The sequence below is a fragment of the Cyclopterus lumpus genome, chromosome 17 (genome assembly GCF_009769545.1).
Source record: "Cyclopterus lumpus isolate fCycLum1 chromosome 17, fCycLum1.pri, whole genome shotgun sequence".
Lineage (NCBI taxonomy): Eukaryota > Metazoa > Chordata > Actinopteri > Perciformes > Cyclopteridae > Cyclopterus > Cyclopterus lumpus.
This window is the reverse complement of record NC_046982.1, coordinates 5,469,222-5,487,437: the sequence shown is the minus strand read 5'-3', so window position 1 is coordinate 5,487,437 and position 18,216 is coordinate 5,469,222. Positions and strand designations below refer to the sequence as shown.

General features: G+C 44.5%; 1 protein-coding gene across 1 annotated transcript in view; it reads left to right on the top strand.

Moving 5' to 3' along the window:
• Positions 1 to 16,248, top strand: part of carmil3 (capping protein regulator and myosin 1 linker 3) — a 65,126-nt gene extending 48,878 nt beyond the window's left edge. Inside the window, exons 26-40 of the mRNA XM_034556386.1 lie at positions 1,237 to 1,350; positions 1,998 to 2,173; positions 2,282 to 2,375; positions 3,512 to 3,637; positions 4,410 to 4,476; positions 4,885 to 5,069; positions 5,794 to 5,873; positions 8,369 to 8,488; positions 9,833 to 9,980; positions 10,567 to 10,918; positions 12,142 to 12,245; positions 12,330 to 12,546; positions 12,765 to 12,845; positions 13,165 to 13,272; positions 15,491 to 16,248. Of these exons, the coding sequence (XP_034412277.1) occupies positions 1,237 to 1,350; positions 1,998 to 2,173; positions 2,282 to 2,375; positions 3,512 to 3,637; positions 4,410 to 4,476; positions 4,885 to 5,069; positions 5,794 to 5,873; positions 8,369 to 8,488; positions 9,833 to 9,980; positions 10,567 to 10,918; positions 12,142 to 12,245; positions 12,330 to 12,546; positions 12,765 to 12,845; positions 13,165 to 13,272; positions 15,491 to 15,531 (2,013 nt within the window). The 3' untranslated portion in view covers positions 15,532 to 16,248. The remainder of the gene's footprint in view (positions 1 to 1,236; positions 1,351 to 1,997; positions 2,174 to 2,281; positions 2,376 to 3,511; positions 3,638 to 4,409; positions 4,477 to 4,884; positions 5,070 to 5,793; positions 5,874 to 8,368; positions 8,489 to 9,832; positions 9,981 to 10,566; positions 10,919 to 12,141; positions 12,246 to 12,329; positions 12,547 to 12,764; positions 12,846 to 13,164; positions 13,273 to 15,490) is intronic.
• The last annotated feature ends 1,968 nt before the right edge of the window (positions 16,249 to 18,216 follow it).

Sequence of the window (18,216 nt, the reverse complement as noted above, 5' to 3'; positions counted from 1 at the left end):
AGATAATTGTCTGAGAGGGTCGTGGGGATCACACACTGAGCTAAAAGGAGAGCTAATATTGGGCTTATTTCTGGTACTTGTGCTGTTGTACAGGGTTTCCAGTTGAAGCTGTTTTATACTACATTTCACTGGGAATTATTGTAGATCTCACCCCATTAAATATACTTGATAGCTGTAGTGGGAAGTTGTTTTGCTGAGTAAGACTTTGCCCTTTTATAAAGGGTTAATACGTTGTAACTGATGCCTTTATTAATGGTTAATTAAATACTCTATAATAAGTGATTGCCAGGTTGTGAAAATTCTGTCTTGCAGGTGAGTCGGACCGAGTCGGTTTAACGTTTCTCTCCAGCAGCCGAAACAGTAAAACCTGTGGATGTATCGAATAAATATTGCTGCCATTTCATTTTTGGAATTTTGCGAAGCGCAGCAACTTTCTAGCGGTAGGCCGCGGCGCCGCCCTGTTTGTTTCACATCCACTTGGATTAAACTCCTTGGACGTGTTCTCATTCATCAAATGAACTTTTCACCTGTGATGCCGTGCGCCGTCGTGCACTTCAGAGAAGTGGAGAACCTCAACTCCACTTAGACTAATGACTGTCACATCAAAAGGTGGAGCAGTGTTCCTATTAAGAGCCGTTTCTCCCCGCGAAGAAGCCGTGCTGCAGCTCGACGGGCTTAAATGAAGATAATCAAACGTAGGCGAAGGAAACCAAATGAAATTAGTGATATTTTTAAGAGCTGATGGCAAGACAGCTTGCATAATGAGAACTTATTAGCTACAGATTCAAGATGTTGAGTTTCCTGCACCGTCTAAGTCATAATTAGGGTCACAGGCTTCTCACTTTCTAATGAGCCAAAAGACTGGATAGATTTTCCACTACCTGGCAACCCAAAATGTGTTAATGGCTTTTACATCAAAAATCATTTATGAATGGAAAAAAAGCAATGTGGTCCAAAAAACTTTTGATCAGCTCCTAGTCTATGGTGATTTTGTTATTGATTTAAACCAAGCAGCTGATCAATAATGCAGTCTCTGTAAGCGCCATCTGTACCTGATACATCTAAATACTACTCGATAATCAATAATCCAATGATATGACTTTCAGAAGCGGATCATTGCTGCTGATACTCAATCGTCCTCCAGAGTTAACCTCTTCTCTTCCGTGTGTGTGTGTGTGTGTGTGTGTGTGTGTGTGTGTGTGTGTGTGTGTGTGTGTGTGTGTGTGTGCACATCAGCTGTATCCCTCCCTGTGTGAGTTGGCCCATGTGTTGTCAGTGGACGGCCCCGTCAAGCAGCGACTGGACGCTCTGGCTGGAGAACTGGCCAAGGCCGCCGACAAAGAGCTGCAGGTATGTCGGGGGCGGAGCTGTGGCCGTAGTCGCAGACACAAAGCCAGTCCCCAATGCATCCGTATTATAATCAGTGGTGGAGTTCTGGACTAGTTGCATTTAAATTGCCCATTAATGGCGTTTGTGTGCGTGTGTGTGTGTGTGTGTCTGTGTGGTGCTGACTTCAAAAGAAATGTAGCATTTAGTCGAATGATACACAAGGCAGCAAACCCAGAGTATGAATCTTGGATACTCTCGATTGAATTACAACCTACTTGAGAATAATTAACATGGTCTGCTTTTTAAAATGTGTGTGCATTTTTAATTGGCAGAGGTCAAGATCAATGTGCAATAATTCCGTTCGTGCGCAAACGTCCAACGTGGGGGCGGACTGGCGAAGGTTGGATCTGGATGAATGGCGGCCGGTTTGGTCTGAATTGTTAGCAGTTGATACGCGAGTGAATGGATCAATGTACATAAATAAAAAATGCCGACAGGTCAGAGAAAAGGAGCTGGATGAAACTCGAGCAGATAAAAGAAACACCGTGCATGAATAATGAAATGCTTTGGAACCGGAACAATCATGACTGTGTAGGTATTGAGAATGTATTAGGAATGTGTGTGTGTGTGTGTGTGTGTGACGCATGTCTTGGTTCAACCGGGGCCAGGTGGTGGTGGACTCGATGGTGTCCCTGTGCCGCGAGCTGTGTCCAATGTCCTGCTCAGCCGCCGAGCGACTCAGCACGCCTCTCTCGTCCATCTCCGAGCAAGTATCGATCCCTCGCTCCGCCATCCGCAACGCCCTCATGGAGCGAGCGGCGGAGGACATCAACCGAGCCCTGGAGTAAGCAGGAGAGCCGGTGGAACAAAGTCGAGCCGCGGCGGTGACTGTTTTTTTTTTTCATTTTTCATTCCATCCTCTGTTTTCCTTTTCCGCTCTCCTCTGTTTCAGGGAGGTGAAGTTGTCTGTGGTCTCCTACCTGACCAACTCCATCGTGGACCAGATTCTACAAGAGCTGTACACCACGCATAAAACCCTGGTACTGGTAATGCCCCTTTTCTGCATGCCTTCTTTGTAGAAACGTAGAACAACAATGTCAAACCTGACCTTCAGTGGCTCAACATAAATCTGCACTTCGTAGTTTTCAGCCGCGTGACTCCGACTTCTTGTCATTGGTCGGACCGTTTCCACTCCGAGGATCTATCACGGTTTCCAGGTCTTGACATCCTTCCTTGCTGCTCACTAGAAACAACGACTTATTTATAAATGAGTGACTTACCGCCGCGTCGACAACATCCTTCCCTGGTCTGTGTACGACGTGACGATTCACTCTTCGCATAGTAAGATGAGTCACGGATCAATCCGAACACATTGTATTGAGGAAAAAAAAACAAGTCTCTGTTTATGATCACACGCAATATTGATAAAAAAAATGTTGCCAACTAAATACAACCTCCCAGCTGCATCAGCGCGCCGCAGAGCTTTAAGTGAGTGCTGTAGTGAAATGCACTCAAAAGTCAAAGTCAGCACTCGAGAAAATTATAACATTTAGGATTCACTTTGGTTGAGTTAAGAATCAGTACTAGTGCAATTTGATGTGCAGAGCAGAAGCTCATTATTGGACCCCTCCAGCATGAAAGACCTTCTGTAAAAAGCCCATTGAAACCCAATGTCTGGATTGTGAGGTTTTTTAGCATCTTTAACCGAAGTATGCAGAGCTTTTGTCAGCTGCTGTGTGTCATTACCATATCACGATGAAGGGTGGTAAGTATAGAGCAGCTTTTCTCTGAGGAAATTGCACAACAAGACAAGGCGATTTGTGTCTGTTAAGGACGTGATTGAACCCTTTCGGGTTCTCCTCTCCATAAAATGGAATTGTTTAAAATGAAGCCGGTGGAAAAGGAGGCAAAAAATAGACTTTTGGCAATAATACTGCCAGCCCTGCTCTGTTTTGCATTCAATTCGCTCCCTCTTGCCACCAATCTCATTTTCTTTTTCTCTGCTTTTGCTGCAGTGCGAGTTTCTCCTCTATCCTACCTCACTTCGCTCTGAAAATCAAGAAATTGAGTTTTATTCATATTCTTCACGGGCTCCGCAAAACTATAGCAAAGTATCCTCCGCTTTGATCGGGAGCTCCTGTCCTCTGACTGTGTGTGTGTGTGTGTGTGCGTGTGCCATCAGCTGAGGCAGGTGTCTCAGGTGAAGCGATGGGATGACGCCGGCACGGGGAGGCGCACCATCAGACAGTCCAGAATAATGGAGTCTCTGGATTTTCCCGACGAGGACTTTGGCGTCAACCTGGGAATAGTAAGTGTCTGACGGTGATGTGTGTCAATAGTGAGTTCCTTTTCAGTCCACGGGTGCACGTGTGTATGATTATTGAGCATTACCTAACAAATTGTTGGACGACAACAATTTAGATTATCAGGTGATAGTTTATTAAGTGATGTCTTATGGAAGCGGTTCACTAGTTTCATCCATACCAATGGATCAAAGGAGACGGTAAGACATTTCCAAATGTACACCAGGACGTTTAGTGTCAAGCGAGCCAGCTTTACGCTTTTCTGTCTATTTTGACCCACAATCCTCTGCACAGCAGACACATGAGCAAGAGGGACACTCAAGGTGCAACGTTACGACGAAGCAGTATACCCCCATTGGATGCGTACCGCATGCGACGGTACCTACTCTGTAAGGGCAGCAGTGTGTACTGGAAGTAAAAAGAATGCGATTTGGAACGCAGCTCACATTTCCCATAATCCCCGTAGCTTCCCACTGCAGAGAAGATGCTGGTTTCTCCCTTCTTCGCTCCTCGTATCTCCGCCCTCCTTTCCTTGAAGAGGATGAACAAGTTAGCAACCGATTCCCTCTGAGATTAAGTCAGCTTATTTGGTTTTAGTTGTTATGGATCAAAGTATACTGGAGGTGATGGTCATTTATGAATGTGAATACGACCCCTAACCCCCGTCATTCTCTTTGCTTGCTTTGTGCGTTGTCGTCACGTCCGTGTTAACATATCGAGATGTAGAGTTTGACATAAAGTCCCTGCTCATTATGCGTCTATCTCCTTTGACAAAAGGACACGATGGCCATAAAGAAGAGGAGCTCCCGAACTAGAAGGATCCGTCCCGTCTCCACCAGACAGAGTGAGTTTCCTGTCCCTCGACTGGCAGCTAATTGTCCTTCAGGCGCTCACATAGTATGAAGAATTGACCATAAAAGCGGGCTCAGGGTCAAGTGTCTCTCTATTTGTGGTGCTTTAACATTTGCTCACCCGTGACTTGTGTGATTAGCCAGTATATTTAATCTTGCATGTGATGTCTTCATATTGAATAATTAAGCCTCCTTAAGCCTGCGGGCCGAACTTGACATTTTTGCCCCACTCGGGCTAAAGTCTGAGAATGGCTGTGTCTCCATTTCATCTGTTTGCTGCCTCACAGGGCCACTGAACTAAAGGCCGTAGACAGACAAATATGAGAAGACACATGTAAAAACGGTCATTGAAGTCATTATGCTGTATATTAATATCCAATCATGTGTTGTTTTATCTGTAGGTCTAGATGAGCCCAGTCCCTCTCCTACCCCCTCAGCCCCACCGCACTCTGCCCCTCTTACCCACTCAGCATCGTGGGAGTGTCTGTCCACCCTCCCAACCAACGGCTCGCCGTTGCGTCACGTGACCCACGTCCGGCCTCGCCCGCCGCGGAAGCACAGAGCAGGCCACCCTCCCCCGGAATCTGTAAGTCGATGGCGAATGGCATGGCGGTGACCTTCGACCTCATTCTGAGCTTCGTTTGGCAGGAAGCGCCTTTCCCTCGAGCTTCTTGTCACGTAGAACTTTAGAGCAAGCATTTATATTTATCTTTTTATGGCAGCTGGAAGGTAAAGGAGTCTTTACTATACCAGCGGCACCACCGTACACATATTTAACCGCCCCATTTTTGGATCGCATGAAGTTCAGTCCACGTGTTTCTCACAAAAGAGCTTCAGAGGCGTGTTGAGGTGAGGAAAGTAAACCTAAGATGTTTCCTTGTCAAGACTCTTTTCATCTCTTGACTTCTTTGCGTGAACTGTTGTTATTTATCTTGTTTTCCGTGCCAGTGGCACTTTCCAAAAATAAGTTCCCTTTTAAAGTGCGAAGCTGTCGCTATGTGTCTCTGTGACTCAATTGTTAATCACGCGCAGTCATCTCCCTGGGGCAGCCTCCAACTTAGCGCCGTGTTTGTAAACTCGACATTGTAAAGAAGCTTATTCTAAATCGACACCAACTCAGTTCGGGCAGCATGACGAGGAGTTCTGTTGGCTTCGGTTGAAAAGATGATACCTTTTGTCAGCCTTTCAGGGGTTTTTTTGTCGACATGGCAGATTGATCATTGTTATCCTGTTATTCTTTTTCGTTTCCTGTGTGTGTGTGTGTGTGTGTGTGTGTGTGTGTGTGTGTGTGTGTGTGTGTGTGCGTGTAGCATAGTTCGGAGAACGGAGGAGTCAGTATGCTGGAGGATGGACTGCCTGATTTCTACAGCAAGAGAGTTCTACCTGACAGGTAGCTCACACAATCACATGATGATCTACAGGTGGCGCTAATGCTCCAAATGAAAACACAACAATAGTGCAGCGACGCATATATAAGATATGATTATCCTTTAGTAGTCCCACAGTAAAGGTTAAATAAATAAGTAAACCGGAATACTAACAAAAAATCAAATAATGTAATCGGACTGAGTTATTGCACATATGAAGTAGGAACTGTTGATACAGCAAGACAAGGAGGTTGAAGACTGCAAGCTAGCAAGCGTGGATGTAAACATTGTACATATTTCAAGTTTGTAAGAACAAATTGGCTTGGCAGACATTTCATAAGCTGATACGATACTCATTAATCATAATATTGTTGGACAACTGAAGAATACACGCATTGCGTTCTGGTGAGCAACACTGAATGTAAACGGAAGGGCACCTTCGGCGACGAGCTGGTGGACATTTGTCAACTAAAGAGGCAGCGATGTTGTTCAAGAGTTGGTGGGAACAACAAATACCAACGTTCCTCGCCATCTGCTAAATGTGTAAACAAGCACCCGCTTAGTTAAGATGTGATGACACCGCTGCCACCAAGTGTTTTAGGTCAATCTTAACGTCTCCGTCAACTCCAATAACCTCGGATTAGGGATGATGACACTCGGTATGAATATTGCCGTGCAGTCAGCGACTGAATCAGTTTCTCCCAAAGCGACCATGAAGGAAAAAGGCAGCGTCATCACGGCCTGACTGGTTTTTATTTCATTTCTTTCAATCATAATTATGGGCTAGTCTTCTCATAATTATCATATAAAAATGATCTAATTACAATATGCTGAACACTAATCATGACACGCTGGGTTCGAATTGTGATGAATACAATTCTTAATTACGGGCGCTTCCGAGTTTGTATGTTTTTCTCCCTTTGATGAATGTTTCAATATTATATCGGTAAAGAATAAATGGAAATGTTATTGTGTTCCATCACATTTTATTTAATTGGACAGAATAACTTCATACATTTCACTCAGATGGAGCTGAACCCCGCGGCCTCTTTAAAGGGCTAGTTTTTCTTTCTTTTTTAAACATGCATATATAATAAAATTGATTTTAGTGGGTGAGATTCTCCGTCTTACTCTCTGCTGCTCTAGACACCAAACACTTACACCAACCTGCTGCACCAAAAATGACAATATATTAAAACGCAGCGTACATAAGAGTCATGTACTGGTAGCAGTGATGAATGAACGGCATCTTCGGCACAGATGTGGTGGAGAGAGTTTGTTTTTGCACTGAATAGGGGCCTAATTTGTAGCTCTATTTGTTCAATAACCAGAATATATTCAATGATATGAAATGTATCATCTTGTTTACTGTCACAGTCCATCCTCCTTTGGAACTCTTTGCTGCATTTGCGATGGCACTGACTGTCCTTGAATACAGATCTGTGGCAACGCCATTATATTCAGGAGAAATTCAATTACAATACAATAAAGCTCGACCAAGCATGTGAGCCTCTTTTTAGCTCAATATTTTTGGTTTACAGGCCTGCAACTCTCCTGTTTTGGTTCACTAATCGCTCCCGTTAGCTGCTAGTTACTAGCGGTGAACCTAGTGGAGCATTGAGCAGCTAAAGATATTTCCCTCAGGAGTTGGGGGAGACCATAAACTGAGCTCAAAGATGGGGGAATATTGACAGAATCTCAAAATGCTAACGCTCATGCTGGATTGATAATTAGCTTGCTAACAAGTTATTTCTGTATCGACTATATGTTGACGTTGTGTTCAGAGCTTGTTTTCCAAATTGACCACAAAATCAACCACTTCAGGTTCAAAGCAGCACAAAATAAGAGCCATTATATCTTTTATGAGAATTTAAAAACTGTGAAACTATAAAAAAATGTCAAAAATGTAAACGCTAAGACTAAAATGAAAAGCTACAACAAGTGTTTGCCAAAAACTACAGCGTCTCCTCCTTCAGGCTAACGCTGCACCAGCAATCAGTCGATATGTCGTCTTAATTATGAGTGGTAGTACACTGGGTTAACTGTGGTGTACCGACGATAACAACACATTCAAGGTCGGTTTTAAGCTAGCCCTCTATTAGCAACTTACTTTATTCGGGTTTATCATAAAATCGTGGATTTAGATAAACATAAACAAACATGGTTTAACATCAAACAGCCGTAGCTACGACTACATGGAAATAGTAGTTCCTAAAAGGTACAAGGTCACATGACAGTATGTGGTTAATGCTCACCAGCAGTGCATGAAAAAGAGTCATTGAGGCAGCATAAACTGTGCATAATGCCTTCTGTCACAAATATCAAACCATCTGCACTGGCCCACTCTGAATGAAAAAAAGCCCCAACATTATGGTCAACAGGTTCATTATCATAAGTACCACTTAAATAGAACGCACACTGGTCAATCATGGTTGAGGGCTAATTGGCCGTCTTTACCCATAAATCTCTCTGATTCCCCCCCAACCCCCATTGCCCCACCCCCTTCTCTCCTCTCCAGTCAGCTGTCGTCCCTCCATCAGGGCCAGTCGCTGAGGAGAAAGAAAAGACGCAGCGTCTTGTCCATTTTCTCCGGCTTCCGCAAGAACCGCAACTCCACCATCTCCAATCAGGACTCTGAGTGAGTTTTGCAGCACAGGGTTCTGGGAGTGTTAGGAGGGGATGGGAGTACCATTTAAGTGCACCGGCCCGGGGAATGAGATGGCTGTTAAATGAATCCGGCGGCGGGCATTAACATCACTTCATTGCTTCATAAATATTTTAAAGGAAGAAAATATTCCGCTGTCTCCACCTGTTTTTTTCCCCTGGCTTTTGAGTTCTATGGCATTGCATGCGTTTTGAGCTGCTGTTACAGTAAAAAGGCGGAAGACTTATTTTAAGTAAATGATACAGATTAAGAACTGTGGTAAACCTTTGTTAAAAGGAGTTACAGATGCATTAAAAAAAGGAGAAAAGGGCACTCAGTGAGAGCTGCGATTGCTTTTCAGCCGACTGACCTTACAAATTGACCTCAAAGAAGTTGTGACTTCCTGACAACAACCGAGCCGTGGCGCTGGAGTCGTGCTCTTAAACAGAGGCCAAGTGATACAGCCGTGCGACGGCGCAGAATGAACGAGCGGATGGCGATGTGTACGACGCTCATTGTTGCAGTCACTCCTGCACCACATTCCTTTTGTCTTCAAGGGCTGTATTTATTATTTATGTTATGTTGTATTTGTTGTCATTATGCAACGCAGGGGTGCGCAACAAAATGCAGTTGTGGCCCTTTTGCAACACGAGGAAAAACACGACCAGCAAATACAGTCGAGCATTCCCGTGGGCCGCTTTGTTTATGTTTTGCTTCAGGAGGAATGTCAACGACAGCAGCGAAAACAAATCCTCTGTGCAGACAATATGGCTGACATTTTAACGGAAAATAAACTCAACATCAGGAATACATTGTCCTTCAACTTTCAATGCGTTTGAGCCCCCCGAGCAGTTGATGTAAACACAGAGTCCTCCACCTGTGCTGCTCCATCCGGAATGCCACGACTAGGCCAGGTCTTTGTAAAGGTGTGTGTGGGCTCAACAGTCATCCACCTCCCGTTCCTGGGTTCGCCCTAAAGTCGTGTTTCATTCGCCTCATTTTCCTGCGAACAAAATTCAGACTGCCGGGAGTAGGCTGAGGTCCTAGATGGGTTAGCTTAGCTTCCACCTCGGCTCCTCTCCCTCTCCTGCCTGCGGTCTTAATACAACAGCAAAGAGTGTATAGAAAGTGTATATTATTTAGTGTTTGTTATGACATAGCAAGTCAGTCCAGGTAAAGAGCAATTTAGATCAGCAAACACACATCATCCCACACCTCTCAGGTCAAACCTCTAACCCATGAATGTGCATAAATACGATTCACTCATCAAAATCTATTTTTCTTTTCTTTTTCTTCTTCTTTTTCTTTTTTCTTTTTTTTACGCGTCCGCTCCAGCAGCGCCTCAGAGAACGTCTACTCGATGATTCAGCACCCTAAGGAGGCTGGGAGACCAGAGAGCACCGTTCCTGGAGCCAACGGGGCCGTGCAGGGTGTACCCGTGCACGGGATGAGGGCCGCCAGTCCCTCCTGCCTCATCCAAAGACAGGTGCGTGTTCGGGACAGTCACAGCTGGGGGGGGGGACGGGGGACGGACTCAAATCATGACTGACAGCAAATCCTGAACCAGGATGGTGTGCTCTAGTGACCCTGTGACCTTTTGACCTTTGAACACATTGGTGACACTACGCTAAGTGTGTGTGCGTTTCATTTACAAATAGCCAAAACATCTTGGCACACTAGTGCACCGGTCTGTGGGTTATTTCATGACAAAGTGCTTCGATGCTCCCGATCTGTAACTGTTGGATGTGGGAAGCTTGTCAGAGATGTGGCCTATTTTATATCTGTGCCCAAAGTCCATGGATCCTCAGTGAGCCTTGAGAGGCTTTGAGGACATCCCCGGGAAAATGGGGGATAATTGAATTTCTGGATAATTGAATTCACTAGAATTACGAAATGTTAATCGTAGCCCTCACTCTCACAACTGCTGCCACCAGTCTAGACGGTTAAATTATTCAGTACGTCATCGACAACAGGGAGTCCTCAACAGTACATTATTAAGGCTTGTGAAGTCGGGGGCTTTTCTTCAAGTTTAAGGACTCATTTATCCTTTTTGTTTTGTTGTCCTTCTCCAGTCCACAGACCTGGTCAGCATGGTGTACAGCTGCATCGGGGCAGAAATCGAGGACTCTGATGGGAGCAGCACCTGCGACATGAAAGAGATGGACCAAGATGCTGACCGAACGACCAGCGTCTCCGACGTCCCTGCAGATACTCAAACTAATGGCCACGTGGCGTCCTCCAAACACCAGGCGGACAGACAGATGGAGAAAGGCCGGCAGGAGAGGATCGTACCCCTGACGGACCCGCGGACTGACACGGAGGAGGACAGAGAGGCCCCCTGTGGGCCGAGGCCGGAGCCTCCTCCGCAGAGCATCAAGCCCAGTCTGGCTGTTATGAGGCAGCGGCACCTGCAGGATAATTTAGGTACTGCAGCTCTTTTTGGCTCAGTGAGCAAGACTCCTCATACAAACAGTCTGATGTGAAAACACAAAAGGCAAAACAACAACTCACATGCTCATTGCTCTGAATTAAGACGCATCATATCAGCAAGTTTAATTGTTTATTATGAACCGTACAGATCACTGAATACAATCCAAGCATGTCTATTAGTTTTAACCTGCTCACCTTATTTTCCAGTAGTTGATTACATTTGCAAGTTATATTATAAAGTTTGATAAACAGAAACGGTGAACGGCGGTGACAATTACATTTCATACATCGAATATTAAAACAGGAATAATGTAAACTCTGACTGTCTGAGTGTCACAAAACTATGATAACGTAATATTTTCTGGAGACAGCTGGTTCTCTTTGCATAATTATACGCTTTTCTTTTTTCTTTTTTAAATCCATTTTCCTTTTTCCACAGGCCCTCGATCAATTCATAATTACTAGCAATAATGTAACCTTAATGATGAGTTATCAGATGTAGTGCGAAGAAATGTATTGATGGCAGCTAATGATACTGGATCACAGTGATGCATGCGCTCAGAAGAAGCTGCATAAAAAAAAACACGTCTACGGTAAAAGCAAAATGAGATCAGCATCATTAAAAGACGATTTGTTCAAGAGAAGTCTGTCAAAGTGAGTTTAATGAGAGACAACAGTACAAGCAGACAGAGATTTGATTGTCTTAGTCCCAAAGGTACGCCATCCCAAACTTTAAGGGCCTTCCCAGAGGCCATTGTTGGTTTCAAGTCTAGACTTCGTAATGAGCAGAACCTCCAGTTACTCTGGCTCTAAGGGAATTAAGAGATCGGTACAAAAGCTCTTGGCCAGATGTGGTCATCCCATGAAATCAATGAAAAAGATTGGGACCGAAAAGTACGCTTTTTATACTCCTCGCATCAATATGTGCACAGCAATAAATATTGATAATAGCTGCTGCTGTTGGTTTTTCCTACTTAACCGAAGATGACATCAGTGACAACCCCTCAGCATGTAACCCTGCATATAAGCATACGCACATACATATTAACAAGTTGCCAGATTACTGATTCTTCTGTTTTTGTTTGCGCTTCATGTGTTTGCCAGCGATTTCCTTCCCAGTCGAGTCGAGCCTTACTGCTCCTCGCTGTTTTTGCTTTGTAATTTTCCAGCAAATCTCCGACGGGGTCGTTGTAAGAACTGTGTTTTTGTCTCCCCAGAAGAGGCGGGACGGCTGCAGGGAGAAGAAGACCAGAGTGAAAGAAGGCACGAGGAGAAGCAGCGAGTGCCAGAGGGCCAGCGTCCTGCGCTGCTGCCCAGCAAGGTATGTGCACAGCACGTCAAACAGAACGGGGAACACATTCAGTGCGTTGCCATGGCACACCAAACACTGCGTTCCTCCACTCAGCCCGGGCTCGACCTCTCGAGAGACGAGACCTCTCCGGAGCGAGAGGCAGCGGCCTCTCCCCGAGCCTCACCTGTGAGTCCAGGCGAAGAACCGACCAATGGCCAGAGGAGCTCGCCTCCGGCTCAGCCAATCACTCGAGAGGAGGGAGCCGCTGAGAGGAAAAGCCCAGCAGCATCGGCCGCGCCGGGGATGGAAGCAGCAGATCCTGTCAGTCAAGGTGCTGTAACTACTTCACTTCACTAGAGATGATAAATAAATGCGGGGCCTGTAAAGTCTCAGATTTTATTGTTCTGTATAGTCATTGTAGAGCTAATAGTTCTACTAGTTAGAATAAAGTGGCAATGTATAGAATGATGATGATGATATCTTTAAGGCCATTTAAAAAGAATAAGCTTGGATGATGATGGTGATTTTTGTGACTGTTCCACCAACCAGATGAGGAAGAAGGTCATAACGGCGTTGCAGCAACAGCGCGTCACACCAGGAAGTCCAACTCGTTTGACATAGGTACTGTACGTCTGACTCTGGGTGCCCCATCGGTCGCGCGCACACTATGATGAACACAGCGTGTGTCCGTGTTTAAGTTCTACGCATGGATGTCTGAGACGGATCACATGTCGCTGTTTTTTTTTTCTTTTTCATAATTAGTGTTTATTATCAAAAGAAAGCGTTGCGAGTCTCTTATTTGATGTGCTCCCATGCTCGTAGAGCTTCCCTGGCTGCGTACCACATTGCCGCTTCATCCTGAAACCCCTCTTTCTGTTCCCACACCCCACTCTTGTGTCTGTTCTCGTGCCATCACCCCTCCCCCCCTCCCCTCCCAGGCATAGAACAGGACAGCCCTACGATCTGGAGAGGTCCTCAGATCGCAGATTCTCTGTGAAAAAGACCCGTTTCCCCCAGTACAGAAACAGATCTCTGGACTGCCCTGCTGGGACCAGGTGTATGTATCTGTTTCCCTTCCTGACAATATGTGTGGTGTGACAACCATGTAGCAGGAGGTTTGCAAGTGTTTGAAAAGGTTTATTGCAATTCAATTCTTTTTTATCTGATATGTGTACAGTTTAAATTTGGCTAAAAGTAGTAACTTCACTTCAACTGTCGACTTTTCCAGAGCCCTGCACATGAGTGAGTCATACCCAACATATTGAATGCATGCTTGTTCTGGTATTTCATGAATGGCTGACCAAAGAAAGAAATCCCAAAACATCTTTTAAAGACGTCATTTGGCTCACCGCAGCTGGCAGCCGGATCTGACGCTGCCTGGATCAGCGCGCTATTACACGAGAGCCCTTACCATTCTTTTCCAAACAGAGAAATCACTCCCGCTTTAATTTGAGCGTATTCCTTTTGATACTGTGTTTGCATTGCCGAGATAATTGGCAGCCGTGTTTAGCTGATTCGTCATCAGCTTCTACACCGAGCCGTTTGGCACTGAAGATGAAAAACCCCGTGGCAGTGGAACACCGGCGGCACTAATGACACGGCCTCAGAACTGTATATCAAAAAGCTGCTGTATGGGACTAAATTACAAACCCTGGGAGAATCATGAATAGGTCTGCATGTCAGAAATGATGTCAGAGCAGCCAGTTATATAGAAAGTGTGGCAGCGAGGTGGTCCTCTGTGCCCCGTCTGGTTACATCTTAGGACAGGCTGAGACTTCATCAACCCGACAATTGGCACGTTGTCACATTTGTGTTTCCTGTACGCCAGCGATGTCTCAGGGATCCATGGCACGCTGCCAGGTGGTCCGTTAAAAAGTTTAAAGATTCATTGATTTTAATGATGATACAAAGAAGTGTAGCTTTCTGATACGTTTCTCTTGTGCTGTTCCATCGTCTTACTAAAACAATGAAATTCAACGAATTCGTAATCAAGTAATTCCAAGCGACATGCATGAGAGGGTCCCGGGCTCGGTCTTGTGCTGAAAGAAATGGATGACCTTTTCTGGGCACAATGAAATCTCAATACTTGAAGTGTATTAATTAATCAATGAATGAATCTTTAAACTTTTTACGGACCACCTGGCAGCATGCCATGGATCCCTGAGGGTCCCCGGACCCCACTGTGGGTCAGCAGAACAGGCTAAAAGCATAAACTGTAGATAGGCAGTGGGCGTGGTCATCGTGACATCACCTGTTGGTTTCACTACTCTTTTGAGGCCTCGAGTTTGGCATTTTGGGCGTCGCCATCTAGTTTTTTCACAACCCGAAGTGAAACCCGAGAGTTGAGCTAAGTAGAAGCAAAGGCTGAATATCACGTTTTTAGGTGAACAAAAAGGTCCAATTACCTTAAATGAAGTGAAAACACTGTGAAAGGGTTCAGGTTCTAAGACAAAAACGGGCGGTAACAATCTGTCAATCAAAAGACTGCCCCGCCCAAAAAGCAACTTCTTGGTCTTTTTGACTCTTAATAAACATCATGCTGTATTGAAGAAGACTTGAAACTAGAGATTGAGACCATAAACTCATGTTTACAATGTTTACTGAGGGAATAAAACGATTTCTCATAAACTTCTAAACAAACTCACTTCTTTTTGCAACCGGAGGAGTCGCCCTCTGTTGGCCATTAGAGAGAATGCAAGTTTACGGTACTTCCGTTTTGGCTTCACTTTTCAGGAGGTTGCTGCCCACTAAGAACACATCTGACTCGCAGTGGTATCACCTTAAAAAAACGGATGTTAGTGAGCAAACATAGAACATTAGTATTAATTTGGAGCGTTGTAACCTGATGAATGGAAATCCAATTTAGCATTTAGCAGCCAAATGCGCCGCTACGCTGACTAGCTAGCAGCTGCATCATCGGGTGATTGTTCTGCTGGTTTGGCACGGCGGATGAGCCCTTCCACATCACACATCTGATCTATTGTTAATATAAGCTGTATTAGTGCAGCTTTAAACCTGCTATTACATGATTATTTCGGGCTGAACAGAAAGAGCCTTATTAAAGTTGATGTGGTGAACTTGTCAGGAAACGGTTGCTCATTTACAAATGGAGCACATACGCAGCAGCATTATCATTCAGCTGATGAATGCAAGTCCAAAAAGGACCTGCGGGTTTGGGTGATACTTTACTGTGGGTTCGTCTCTCCTCGTGAAAAACAAAATGTCGACTAGTTCAGCTTTACAGATATGTAGTGACGTCGTCTCTGCTTCTTCAGGTTATGAGAGTCCCCAGCTCGGTAACAGAGACGTGCTATGACGTTACCAGTGGACCGGAGGAAACTTGCTGGCCAGGGAATACTGGAACAAGGAGGACTGGAGAGAGACGAGCTTTTAAAACTGTGTGGACTGAAAGGACGAAGCTGCAACAGCTCCTCTTGTGTTCTTTTTTTTTTTCTCTCCTTTTTATCCATGTAAACATTTGTTGATGAAAATGCATGTACTGGTATGCTTTCTGTCCGGTCGCACCGGCTATGTTATTTCTCAGGCTCAAGGTGAAACGCTCTGACCTGCAGTACATATAGCACACCGTAGTTCAATGTCTCCAGAGTGCTCTTCATGAACCGTTTTATGCATTTGTGTAAAATAATTTAATGCCGTCTGCTCAACCGCCTCCTCGTCATTTTACTGACAATCTGTGACTAACTAAGTGAGTTTGTACTTATTCGAACTTGAGATGTAAATACCGAATATAAAACTGCACTAACCATCGTGGAACCCTAACAATCATGTTTTTAATTGTGATCCTATATAATTTGTAACTGTGTAACTATGTTTGTTTTTTTTCTTCTTTTTTTTCTGTATGCTGACGTTGATGATTAAATTATGAGTTATCATGCACTTAGCACTACCATCTCGGCAAGAGGATTTAAGTATCCCTTACAGTTTTAATCTGATTTTTTGGCAGGCTTGATAATGAGTATATTTTCTAAAAATGATTCTTCAAATGAGAATGAATAAAATTGACTTTACACAAGGAAATGTATCACTGAAAGCCATGTTTATGAGATGATCGGTTTATTAGTCATGGGGTGTACGACTTGGTCTTTAAGAATAAGTATATGATGTGATGTCATCAGGGTTCACTTGGGCTTTGAAAACTACAATTTATTTCAAAGGAACAGTAGTTCTCTCTTTCAGATTTAAGATGATAAAAGCTTGAGCCGCGTTTAGCTCATCGCTTCTTTTAGGACGCCATTGGCTAAGAAATTGTTCCAGCACAACTTCAAATTGTTTTATACACTTTTATAATTGAAACAAAAGATATTTAACATGTTAGAGGTGCTGGAAGGCTGATTTACCAGCTTCCAGACTTTAAAGGGGACATATCATGCTCATTTTCAGGTTCATACATGTACTTTGTGTTACTACCAGAACATATATAAATGTTTTAATGTTTAAAAAACACATAATTATTCTCATACGGTGTGCCTGAATACACCTGTATTCACCCTCTGTCTGAAACACTTTGTTTTAGTGCCTGCCTCTTTAATATTTAACAGACAAACATGGCAAAGGTTGTATTGTTATGTATTTCTGAAACCTTCATTTAGCCGAGAAGGTCCAATAGAGATAAAAGGTCTCTTCTCGGGGAGTTATGGTCAAGACGTCAGAATTAAGCCATTAAAAAGAATTAAAAATAACAATTTAAAATCTTAGAATACACAGAATATACTAAGAGGCAACACAAGGGAAATAGTCCAAGAAGAGAGGTGTGAAGGCCATACCAGCAGCCCGAGTCGAGGATTGTGTAGATCGGCATCCTTGTTTCTTTAGGCCACTTTGTAAAAGCCCTTTTTAAAGAAGGGAGTGAGGATGTGTGGCCCTGGGTGCATAAAAACAACTCCATTTTACCAAGATCTGAGCGCACCCTGGGGACATTTAAAAGAATCCCAATTGTAGATTTACTGTATTATTATAGTTGCTGATAAAATGTTGCATATGTATGTTTGCATGTCAAGGATGTTTGGCAATAAACAGCAACGCGTTGTTTCTCCTCCGCTAAAGAGAGGACCGTGCATGAGATACATCTTCTCATTTAAACTATATTTCCATAAATGAATGAAAAAACAATATAGTGTCGTCCCAGCGGGATATGATGAATCCAGTGCCTGTTCCCGTCTCTGAGCAGCAGGTGGCAGCAGAGAGCCGCCCGCTCACTGTGCCTGAGCATTACCATAAACATGGCTCAGCCACTGGCTGCAGTAACGAGGGCAGAATATACATATGAGGGAGGGGGGGGGTGCATACATGCAGCTGTTGTGATGTTGATGCGATGTTTCCAGAGGAGATCAGCACCGATCCCATCTCCGGGTACGCGGATTAGGCCAATACACGCAGCGGGCTCTCGCTTGCACGCCCTCCGACATGCACACGTGTGGGATCAGGACCTGGCCCGTCCGTGGGCTGGTACGCACAAGAACGGGGCCTGTGTATTGCGTGTGGCGGCGTTGCGTTCACGTTCACTCGGATAGGCCCGGTCTTTGTCTTTCCATCCGCACGCCCTGCCGAGTGTTTGATTGCACTGTATGTAACCCGACGCGCATGCACAATGTGCGCGCGTTCATGTCGATGCGCATCGGACGGTGTGAGGTGTGCACTGCGAGTTATCTGCGTGTTTCTTTTTCTTTTGTTTTTGCGCATCGCACGTGATCAACAGCGGCACGTGGGTCAACAGCGGAAGCCTGGTAATGGGGGGGCTATTGAGTAGCACGAGCAAAGCCTGACACGTGACGAGGTTCCACGGTATGTGCATGATGTTTTGGTTTTTGTTAGAAACCATAATAACACCACACCAACAAAAGGATTTCAGCATAGTGTCACCACAATGATGGTAATAGTACATTGTGTGTGTCATATCTCCTTTCACACACCTTGCCCTTTTTTTTTTGCCAGCATATATAAGCAGTTTATTCAACCAATTCACAATGTTTTGCCTCTATTT